Source organism: Glycine max, chromosome 16, assembly GCF_000004515.6.
Source record: "Glycine max cultivar Williams 82 chromosome 16, Glycine_max_v4.0, whole genome shotgun sequence".
NCBI lineage: Eukaryota > Viridiplantae > Streptophyta > Magnoliopsida > Fabales > Fabaceae > Glycine > Glycine max.
In genome coordinates this window covers 4,074,651-4,087,474 of record NC_038252.2, presented here as the reverse complement: position 1 = coordinate 4,087,474, position 12,824 = coordinate 4,074,651, and the positions used below count along the sequence as shown (strand labels likewise).

At 26.9% G+C, this 12,824-nt stretch overlaps 1 protein-coding gene across 1 annotated transcript in view; it reads left to right on the top strand.

Annotated features, from left to right (window-relative positions):
• The first annotated feature begins 9,380 nt into the window (after nucleotides 1-9,380).
• Nucleotides 9,381-12,824, top strand: part of LOC100787491 (apyrase 2) — a 6,625-nt gene continuing 3,181 nt past the window's right edge. The window contains exons 1-4 of the mRNA XM_003548728.5: nucleotides 9,381-9,716; nucleotides 9,935-10,063; nucleotides 12,091-12,147; nucleotides 12,256-12,348. Of these exons, the coding sequence (XP_003548776.1) occupies nucleotides 9,447-9,716; nucleotides 9,935-10,063; nucleotides 12,091-12,147; nucleotides 12,256-12,348 (549 nt within the window). The 5' untranslated portion in view covers nucleotides 9,381-9,446. The remainder of the gene's footprint in view (nucleotides 9,717-9,934; nucleotides 10,064-12,090; nucleotides 12,148-12,255; nucleotides 12,349-12,824) is intronic.

Sequence of the window (12,824 nt, the reverse complement as noted above, 5' to 3'; positions counted from 1 at the left end):
CTTTGATTGCAGAGAAAAATGTGAATTGATAGTTGCTTGCAGTGTTATTATTATAGAATCTACTCTAGAAGTAAAATTAAAACACATATGAAGGTAACATACATTGACGGAAGAAATTAATTACCTTATCTATGAAACTGCATGAAATTCTAACTATTCACCTTGAGTTGGGCATCCATAAGTTTTTTTATGCTGCAATGCATAATGGAGCATCTTTTATTTTCATTTGGTCCTGGGACTTAAGATCTAGTATGACATCTGGTTTTTCTTAGTTAGCCCGTTTGGTCTTTGGGTTGTTAGAGTCCCTGCTAATATGCTGTTTTGCATGAACCATAATTCTGGTAGCATCGAGATTCTGGAGACTATTTGATCCTGGGACTGATGACTCAGACTTCTTTGCTTGAACTTTAACTTATACCTGTACCCCATACCAGGTCTTAAAAGGGTGTCCGCGATTGTCGATTAGGTTAGCTGGATAATATGATTACATAAAACACCATGGAGGCAAGGGTCATTTTGATGCCCTTTTTGTGTATTTTTTGTTTTGGACACTGCAGTATATAAGAGTATAATAGTAATGCCATTGCTATCTAAACAACTTTTGTATTTAAAATTTTTCATAATGGTTATTTGAATCCGGGTAACGTGAATTAACATTTTTCTGTTAAACCTCTATATGGAGGGAAATCTGCTGTTGGATGGGTCGGCTTGCAAATATTTGGAATGAAATATGCAATGTCCGCTAGAAGCATGGTTTGTCAATTAGACATGACAAGAAAATTTGTATCCGTCCGAATCCGTCTCAGCTTTGACGAATAATACCCGAGTTAACTGAGATTCGGATTTTCCCCAATAACCAAAAGTCGGGTACAGGTATGAGATTACTACATCCGTCCCGATCTCAACCCTAGAGCCACCTGCCACTTAAAATTTGTAGAATTTTTGCATAATCTAATCAAAAGGCCTATAATTTTTATTACTAGTTAATTTTATTTTAAAATTTTTAATATGATTTAATATTATTTTCTTAACGATTTTTGTAGATACATGCACTATAATAAATTTATTGATATATAAGTAGTTAAAAATAAATGTTTAACAATTAATTTATTTTTTCTAAAATCAAATTTTTAATATTTTCTTTACAAAAAAAATTATTTTTTTAATTTGAATCGGGTACGGGGGGTCGGGAATACCCAATACCCAATGGGTAAGAGGATAAGATAATAAATTTTAACCCGTCGAGTATCGGGTATGGGTATGAGAACATGTTGGGGAGTCCAGGTTGGGAATTTGGGAGACAATATACACCCCTGTTCCACCATGCCCCATTGTTATGTCTACTGTCAATGATGTAATACACTGATAGAGCTGGAGAGGGAGTGCGAAAGAGTTGTTTAAATTTTTAAGACCCAACCCTATCCATATCGTGTTTTATCAGATTCAAGAAAATCCATGAAAAACTTTAACATCTATTTTTAAAATTTTAATTTACTTATACATTTTTTAATAAATCTTATATCATGTTATTAATTATATTTTAATTCAAATAATATATATAAATTAATAAATAATAAATAACTTAAAAATAAAAAATTAATAATTATATTTTTAGTTAAATGTATAATTTAATCTTTTATTTAATAATTATTATAATTTAAATTATTTTAACTATTAAAATAATTAATTCATATTTTTAATAATTGTAAAAATGAGAGTATAAAAATAAAATCTTAATTTTAATGTTTGTGTTTATGCAGCAAGTAGGTTCGAAGCTAAAGGAGGGGTTACATACTCAAACCTGAATCGAATTTTACAAGTTGGGTAAAACTGAACCAAGTCAAAATGAGTGTTCCTTGTAAAGATTGGGTCATGGTTGGATAAGTACCCACACGTTCATATTTACTTGCCATGCCTAATACAAATCCAAATTTTCACAAACAAACTAAACACCTTGAAATAGATTATCACCTGATCCATTAGATGTCATGACTAGTGTTCATCACCATTCACCAAATTGGTTATGTTAGACATATACCAGGCTCTAACTTGTAAGGGGTATTACTTGAATTCTTAAGTTTATTCCATTCATTTTTTAAATTTCAATTGGATAAAATCTTTCAAAAGTTTTTTATTTTTTCTATCATTATAGACAATATCATCTATATTCTTTATGGAAGTCGAACCTAAACCTTGAACCACAAATTCAACCCAACTAACTCACTTTGATGATTTAGCTCACTAATAGGCTTACTATATGATAATTGATATTTAGGAGTACAAAATGCATTAAAGAGTAGATGAAAATTAGCAATGTGTCTCCATTTTTACTACTTCTTTTTGTGTAAATGATTAAAAAGTTGACTTCCTATGAGTTTTACACAGTGGAGGTTTTGATATGATAGTTTATATTGTTTTAATTTGAATTTTTGCAGATATCAAGCAAGGAAAGTTAGGAGGTGAAGCCTGAAGGCTCGCGCTTAGCGCGCATATCTCGCTTAGCGAGTGTAGCCGCTTAACGGATTGCATCCGTCCAGTGCGAAAAAGAAACCCTAGAATCTGCAGCCATCAAGTTCTCGCACCCAGTGCGTAGCCAGCTCGATTAGCGCCCAACCACTTACTCAAGCTTAGCGCAACCAGCACATTTAGCGCGTATTCGTGGATTGTGAAACCCAAGAGGCTTTAAAGCAAATAGAAAGGAGGGAAGAGGGGACATTTTTGCAGAGAATGAAACAGTAACCCTAGAACCTAGGCTGAAGAAGGCATTCACTAGCCCCCCATTTCCTCATTTTTACACATCACACCATCCATTTTCCTTGCTTTTTCCACTTGTAGTAAATTCGATCTCCATGTTAATGGAGGGCTAAACATTTCATTGTTGGAGAGTTTTTCACTGAGTATTCTTGATGTAAAAACTCTAACTATCTATTTAATATTATTGCTAGTGTCTTTGCTTTTATATGTGGTTATTTTCATGTATGTGGTTTGACCATCCATTTATATGCTTTGTTAGGATTTAAGTGTTGGAAAATGCGGTTAATCCTTAGAACATGGTAGAGCAGGTAAAATTCTTCATTTCTAGGAATAGTGTGAAGTAATTTAGTATGGTTTGCATCCCATTCGTCATGTTGCTAGCTTAGTTGATTTCTTTGAGGAATCAAGAATGAGACTAGAAGGGTTAGACTCTTTCATGTGAGGAATCATGGTTGGAATAAATTCATGGGTGCAATTAATATTAGGATAATATTGAATAGAGAAAAACTTTCACTATTATGTCAAGAGAGGTTTTAGTAGGATGCTCTCTCACATAATCAACTTGGTATTTGCCTTCGTTTGTTAAACTTGGTGTTTAATTCTATTATTCAGTTTTAACTCGAAAAAATGTTATAGTTTATTGTGCGACATGAATTAATTGCTGACTTTCATTTATATCCAACTATAAATTGTTTACAAACTAAATATGTGTCATTTGAGTACAAGAAATTTTCTTGCGGACACGATACTCAATCTTATCATTTTAATTTACTATTTGAACAAATTTGTACACTTATCAATTGATGAACACTATACATTAAATTTACCTTATCTTTTTGACTTGAAACTCTGTATTTTCTATTTTGACTGGACAGTCAAATGAGCCTGAGTGTAATTAAGGATCAAGGGTATATTTGTGTTAAAGTTGAATATAAATGATTTTGATAAAATTAGTTTTGAACCATTAATTGAATCCAATTAATATTTAATACTGAGTGTTAGTCAAATAGATATGGAATTTGCTTGAAACTTGTATGGTTGTACTGTACTATCTTGTGAGTTTAATAACAGTGTTTTAAATGAAAATATTACTTCTAGATTTTTAATTTTAGGCACTACTCTTGCCAACTCAAATACCCTTTTCCTGGCTTATCTATCTGGTCACTTAGAAAAATGGCTACTTTGTACTTTTGTGAGTTTGTCTACCAAGTTTGGCCTCTGTACGAATTGGATCCCCACACTTCTAATTGCCTTAATTAGAACCATAATGACGCGTTTGTCATTACTTGGTAACTTGGTTTATGCATAATTTGACGTGCTTGGATGAGGTGAAACTGACTTCACACTCAATTATGTGGCACCCCACTTGGCTCTTGCGTTGATCATGTGCAATTTGTTGAGTCAAAATTCAGTCTTCATTTATCCAAGTATTTATTTTGAATTTTTATTATAAAGATTTATTATGTTTTTATTCCTTAACTTTTTCAATTTTTTTCTTTTTTTCCTATTATCTAAATTTTAATTAGTTAAAGTTCTTGATTTTTTAACCGTCAAGTAACCATTAAATGATATGACATTGTCATTGATAGTCTAATGATTAATCACGGCATAAAAACTTCTGATGAAAAAATAACGTGTAGTTTTTATATAAATTATATTTTTTATATTTTTGATTCTTTGTCAACTAGTATCATCAACTATTATGAACAAATAAAGAATTATAAACACAATTTACAAAAAAAATTTACTTATGATTGCTTTCTCAGACTCATCAATTATCGATTTTACTAGACAACATGGACTAAGAGTGGTAACGAATAAAAGTTCATAGACTTTGACCGGTTAAAATTTAGATTATGAGCTAAAAACAAAAATTCATGAGAATTTTGGGACTAAAAAGATGATAAACCTTTATTAAAATATAGTTTATATATTTAAAGTAGTTGTTTATTATTAATGAGTATTATATAAAAATAAATATTTATATTGCATAGTATAAAATGAAAATTATAGTTTGAAAATAAGTGTGAAGAGAAATTCGTGGGTGCTTATATTTTGAAGGAATAAAGTTGTCACAATATTTGCTATCTGTGCAAGAGTGATCGGCCATTTGGAGCCATGTAAAAAATATTGGCAGTTTTTTTGGCCCAGTTATTCATTGCATGTAGAAAAAGGATGGATTTGCTATGATTGTCTTTTTTAATTTATATAAACCAAAGACCCTTTATTAATCATTTATATTATCAAATAAAAAGAAAAGTACTACTTTAGATCATTAGATGTCTTTTTTTATTTTTTATTATTGATCCCCTTTTGTCGTGCAGCACGTAATATATCATATATGTTTGTTAATTAACTATTTAACTAGTAGAGGAATTCTTGCGTGATCCCTTTTTGACACTTTTTTACATAATTATTTATGTAATTAGTTAATATTTATTATAAATTATCAATTTTTGATAGATTTTATTTCTCATTTAATATAAATTTAAAAAATAAAATCTATCAAAATGGATAATTTTTAATAACTTCTAAACAATCACAAAAAGACTAAAAGACTAGCAGACAGACAAAGAGTGTTAAAGAAAGTGATTTTAGGATTCCTCTTTAAAATGAAATGTTTCTAATTAACCTACATTAATGGTGTGATTGTGTTTGCAATAACATTCAACAGTTATTTTTTTTATAAAAAATATCAACAATTAAACTCCGTTGTAGAAGGACAGAAAAAAAAATAATTAAGAAGATAAGTTGAAAAGAAAATCTAAAACATTATTATTTTTTCCTTCAACTAATCAAATAAAATGTATTATTGCTATGCATCATTAGCATTAGTGGTCAATTTGAACAAATTAGGCGAGAAGTAGTATCAACTATCAAGTATGTTAATTTTAAATTAATAATAAATGCATACTCATCTTTTTAAAAATAATGAAATCGATATGAAAATGCGCTCATGCTTTTCACGTTCCCCGCTCTAATGGAATACGTGATTTCCATGCGATGTAGTAACTGGTAAGTGATTAGTTAAATAAAAATGAATAAATGATGGCCGTCCTTCTTTTTATTATATTTAATTTAATATTCAATTCTCCATTCTTTGTTTCCCTTTACTTTTTTTATTTCTTATTTATAGTGATTTATAGAAAATCAAATAAAAAATATATAAAATAACATAAAAATATATAAAAGTAAGAATATTTTAAGTATTTGAATATGACGTTTTTGCCCCCTTCCCTAAAATAGAAAGATTGTTAAAATAGTGAGTGATGAGTCCTACATCTTCTTTTTTGTTGGTTTGCCATTATTTATTGAATAATAATACATAGTCATCCTCTTATTTTATACATCCTACTAACACATTTCATTTCTCAATATTTCTCTCTTTTTATTATATCATAAGCTATATCAAACTTATATTTTTCTCTTTTATTCTTTTTCTTTTATTAGATGTATTATAGAATGTGTGTTTATCAAATATTTTTCTTATTTATTAACTCTTTCCACTGACCTGGGTCCATACAATGCAATGATTAATTTATTTTCCATTTTCTTTCCTCTCTTTGGTCCCTTTTCCTTTGTCTGAAAATACAGCTATGCATTAATTGCCATTCCATTGTAATAGAATCAATAAATGTGTGCCCCACACACATACTGCATCCATAGCAAAAAGTCAAGCGGAAATCAATATATTAATTACTCTCTTCATTTTATTATAATTATAGTGTAAATTTTAAAATAATTGTCTTCTAAATTTTTAATATAATATTAATTATATATTTTTACTTATATCTCTTATAATATTAATAATAAACTATAAAATCAATAAGTAAATTATTGATAATATAAGATTAACTTTATAAAATTATTATTATTTTATTTATTTATTATTTTTTCTTGATCTGTATAAAATAATTTAGGACTACGATTGTTTTGGAGCTAAGAAAATAAAATAAATTAAAAATTATTATTCTCTCAGCTATTAATATCATATATATTTAATAAAAAAGGAAATGATGTGATATAGATATAATAATTTATACAATAATTTATATTAGGAGTGTTTAAAATTGAACAAAATCATTTATAAATTCTCAAACTAATTCAAAAAAATCTGAAAACACTTCAACTAAAAATAAAAAAATAAAAAATATAACAAATTGTATATTTTTTTGGTTTGGTTTGATTTTCGGATCTTGTTATCAAAATCAAACTAAATCACATGTTATAGTTATATTGATTTATATAATGGATGTTTAACATTATAACTAGTATTATTTTAAATTTATAATGGTTATAATATGTGGTTTATAGTGTATTTCTTTTTATAATAAAGTTGTAATATGTGATTTTTATATTATTGTGATTATTATTGAATAATTTATTACGTTTCCTTTTCTTTATAATTAAAATTTATATTTTAATTTTATATGTTAAAAAATTATGTATCAATTGGTTAAAAAATAGTGTTAAATATCAACTGATGTACAATATAATACTTTAGTATAAGAAAAATCATATAATTAAAATATTCTCATTTGATCAGTGAAATTTAAATTTATAATACTAAAATGAGTTATTACTTGAATTTAATATTTTTGGTCCCTAAAATTTTTTAATTTTTTATTTTTAGTCCTAAAGTAATTTTTTAGTGCTTTTGATCCCTATATTTATTCTCTATTAACAATATTTGTACTTGTTATTAAGTAATAGCTTATTATAGTCATGTTTGGTAGCTTAGTGACTTGTTCTACCAAACTCATGACTGACAAATCATTGGATTGTAAATATAGTTGTTACATTATTAATTAATAATTAATGTTATTACTTGATAGTAAATATAAGGATAAAAATATAATTTTTTTATTTAAAGACTAAAAGAAAAAAAACTCAAAAAAAAAACTTTGAAACCTAAAAAGTACTAAATCCTTGTTATTTTAATTTATTAGCCTTACCACATGATACCTATGCTAACAATTTAGTTCATACACCATATTATTAATATATATTTTCTATGTAAAAAATTATGAGTGTCTTTTAACTTATTAGACCAAAGATTATTCTCATTCAAGATATATGATGACCCAAAAGAATTTTATACACGATAAAAATTGAATACAATTTTTTATTAAATAAATTATTTTTACTCATCATATAAACAAAACACAATTTTATCTCATTATATCAATCCTTTCATATACATCGTATTATTAATATTGATGGACTAGATCTATATTGACCATGCAATATCTATTACACAATTTCTCTTTTGTTAGTATTCCACTAGACTGATTAGGATTTTGATTATAGAATCTTTGTATGATATTTGATTAGTTGCTTTAAGGCAGCACGTACGGTTGGTTCAGTCATGAGCTATAAGGATACTTTTGATTTATTTATTTAGTTGTTATTTGTAGAATAACTTGTATAATATTTCATATAATACTATTTTTTTGTGTTTATTTTTTATTTCATATTTATTATCTCACATTTCTTTCCCACTTGTATAATTTATTATACGAGTTGTTGAATGTATCAATAACATTTCTCATATTTATTATTCGTACAAAAAGTAGCCTTGATCAGCATGCACGTACGGGATTGCTTTGCTGTCCAACGTACCCTCACAATTATGGCAAACTAAAATTTGAATTTTTATTTAAAGAAATGTTTATTATGTTTAGTATGTGAGCGTGACACAGGATTTACTTCTAAAAAGAATATTTGTAGCTGCGAACCAAAATTCAATTTCTTGTTAAAGCCATCCATTTAAATATTAGAGCCTATCGCAAACAGTAATTACTTAAAAAAAGAATATTTGTGAAAACTAATTAAAAAAGAGCTTATGTTTTTTTTTAAGTTAGCGTTTTTTTTACTTATGATGTCTACAAGTTTATTTTATAATTTTAGATTTTATAAATATGTAATTTTTCAATTTTGATTCTCTTAAGATATTTTACTCATTTTTTAGTTCATGTAAATTTAAGTGTTCTTAATTTTGATCCTTATAAATGCAAACTTATGATAACTATTAATGAAAATTTAAAATCTTACAAAGATCAAAATTAAGAAAATCTCAACTTATAAGAAAGGATTAAGGTTATGTGGGATAAAATTAACTAGAAACTGAATTTATTAAATTATTAATGTTTAATAAAGTTAATAATTGAAGTAGTTAAAATATAAAATGACTAAAAAATAATGAAATTATATATATATTTAAAAATGGTAAACAAGAAATTTGATAAATATATTAAGGATAAAAATAAAATAAAATATAAAAAATTAGAAGTTAATGTTTTAAAAATTATTACTTTAAATAATATTTCAAAAAAACCTTAAAAATTATTAAGAAAATATTAAAAAAACTTATTTGACTCAAATGAGTTTTTCAACTAAAAAATAAAGTTAAAAACTAATTAAAATATTTTATTAAACATAACATAAAAATTTTAAAAAATAAACTTAGAAACAGATAAAAAAAAAACACTATCTTATAACAATAAAAACATATTTAAACAATTTTTTTAAAAAAAAAAAACAGAACTCAGCAGCAGCGCGCGCACTACCGTTGGTTATGGGTATGGTTCTTAATCATTGAACAAGGTAGGGCATACCCTTGGTATTTATTTATTTATAACCTGTGTATCTTTCTAAGTTGCTTGAAGGAGGCTCTAGTGTGGTCTGCAACTATGAGCAAGGATTATCTAATCATACTTTCTCTCCTTCTTTCCACGGTGCTTGCAACTGCAAGTTCTTCTTCTTCTTCTTCCTCCCTCTATCTTGGGAAGGGCTTCTCCCATCGCAAATTGTCTCCCAGTTATCACATTCACAAAACCATTGACGAATCCTATGCAGTTATCTTCGATGCTGGTAGCACGGGAAGCCGTGTACATGTCTATCGTTTTAACCAACAATTAGATCTCCTTCGCATTGGCCAAGACCTTGAGTTGTTTGTCAAGGTACTTATCATGTTTACAATAACTCTTACTTTAAAATTATAAGTTTGACTTAGTGGTAAACAAAGAAGGGAGAAAAAAACAAGTCTTTTAAGTTTTTCGAATTTTTTGACCAACAAAAACTAACAATTATCATTTGCCCTAAAAAAAAAATTCAGACACATTATATTAAACCTTTTCTTTTCTGATCTCTTTTTGTTTTTAATGCAATGTAATTGCAGACTATGCCAGGTTTAAGTGCTTACGCTGAGAATCCACAAGATGCTGCAGAATCTCTTATTCCACTTTTGGAGGAAGCAGAAGCTGCTGTTCCTCAGGAGTTTCACCCCAGGACGCCAGTTAAACTTGGAGTGCGTATTCCTCAACTTAATATCATGAAAATTATTTTATTTAATTAGAATTTAATTGAAATAGTGTCAAATTTTGTTAGCCTATCATGCCATTACATATTGTCGTATAAACTAATTAGTTGACTTATATATAAAAAAATTGAAAATTAAATTATAATAATAATATATGAAAATTAAACTCATTTAATTATTTGGGAGATTTTTCTGCACATAAAATTAATTAATTAGAATTATTTATATGTCTGGCAGATCATTTGAGTACCCCGAAAGTTATATTTTAGATTTTATTTTTTTAAAAAATCACAGAAAGTCTAGTTACAAGATGTTTAATATATTTGTGTAATTTTCTTAAAATGTAATTTTTATACTGAATTAATTTTACTATAGACTTTCTTTGAGATAAAAGTTCTCAAAAGTAAATATTTCACTTCAAATTTAATTTTGTAGAAATGATACATCTAAAATTATGTTTGTAAACGTTCATCTAAACATTTTTTTATATTTTAATTTTCTGTTTTTTAAAGTTTACACAGAAAAATGAAAACAAAAAATAAAAAAGTTATACTTTCCGACATTTCTTGTATAAAATTTTGAAAACAAAAAGAAAAATAAAAAGAGAAAATGTTTTTTTCAAATAAGATGATCCCTAAATTTGCGGGGAGTATAACTGTAGGGCCTCTCTTTCCAGGACGATTCTACTGTGGAGCAGTGTCCCAAAATGTCAACGAATTTAAGAATGAGCAGTACCATAAAATAAAATATTATTTTATGATAATGTTTAAAATGTCTATTATACCCCTTGAATTCTTGTTTCTTAGAACTCACCATCATTTTAAAATAAAATGATGAAGGTAAACCGCACACAACCACTGCTATGCATGCTTGGTCTTAATGGCGGAAGGTCCTTTATTTAAAGATCTCTTGTTGCATGTATAAAATTGAAGCTTGGATTTACGGGGAATATTTTTTTAGATTTTAATTTTATCATGATTAAATTTAAAATAAAAAATCAAAATTTATTTTCATATACTTAAGGCCACAAGTACTTTAATTGTTTTGGAGTACTAGATTTTTTTCATCTTATATGGATCAAATAAAAACCAAGAAAAAGGATAAAATGTCAATTCAAACAAAAAACATATTAAAAAAACTTAAAAAAATAAAATATTAACACAAACTGAACCATTCATTGTTTTAAGAGTTAATTATTCTTTTAGTAATTGAATTTGAGATGTGTTTTTTTTTAGACCTTGAAATTTAAAAATATTTTTTAATTCTTAAGTTTTGAAAATTGTATTTTTTTATCTTAAATTAATTTTTATTTTTTTTAACCACTTAAATGTGCATTTGAAAACTGCAATAAAATACCAAAAAATTTATTATAAAATGCTTAAAAACCATCACAAAATATCAGTATATTATGTCAGGATTAAAAAAAACAATTGTTCAAAATTCAGCAACCAAAAAAACTTTTTAAAATTTAGAAATTAAAAAAACACACCTCCAAATTCAATAACTAAAACAAACAGTAATTAAACGTTGTTTAACTTTAAAAATCCAAACACATGGAATGAGGGTGTAATTAAAATTTTAGCGCTACTGTTCATCATTAGTGTACTGGTCTACTAGTGGACAACCTATTTAGCCGGTCCACAGTAGAAATTGCACTCTTTCCATATACATTAATACATACATGCTTATACTCCTAGTTTCTTATTAATTGTCAAATTTTTAGATAATTTTTGTTCTATATTTATATGTCATTTACATTAATTACTCTTTTTTTTTTATCAATTATATCATTACTCTTTTTTAATATTTAATTAATTTAGATATGCATTGTGTAGTGAAAAGTCAAAAAAGTAAAATAGAAAATTCTATAATTATTTTATTAGAATCAATTGTATTTCTTGATTTAGATAACAACCTTAAAAGAGAGAAACAGAGTCAGTAACTCTTATGGATTTTTTTAATATTTTTTTTATTGTAAAGAAAAACTGCATATTTATATGGTAACGGCAATGCAGGCAACTGCAGGTTTAAGGCAATTGGAAGGGGATGCTTCTGATAGGATATTGCAGGCGGTAAATACTTATAATTACAGCTTATGATGCCGTGCTCCACTACTTTAATTAGCACCTATATCCAATATTTTAACTTTTTGTAGCTTTCACTTTCATACATGAACAAAGGTCAGTGACATGCTCAAGAACAGAAGCACACTGAACGTTGGGGCCGATGCAGTTTCAGTGTTGAGTGGAAACCAAGAAGGAGCTTATCAATGGGTATGAATGTCATTCATAAGTTTGGATTAGGAAAAAAGTGCACTTAATTACCGAACAAATAACTCATATTTAACAAAAGAAGTAAAAGAAGAAAATCTTCAGCATAACAATACAATTTTTTTTCAACATATTTAATATATATTTTTTTAAAATATGACTATAAAGTATTTAATTCTTTTGATAAAATACAATACATTAAATTGCAAAAATTGCATACTTGCCTCTTTCTATATATTCTTTTTTATATGAGACATTGTATTTGCTTGCCTTTTTTTATAAGCAATAAAGTTTAATTTCATTCAATAGAGTACAAGCAAAGACTCATATTCTATTAAAACTGACTCAAGCATAGTAAAGGGTTAATACACCAATTGGAGAAGGAAATACAAGAGATCGATCCTAGTCGTTTTTTTTTCTTTCCAAAAACCAATTCTAAAGATTTCACCTTAATCAAGAATCCCTCTAAGCTCACATGA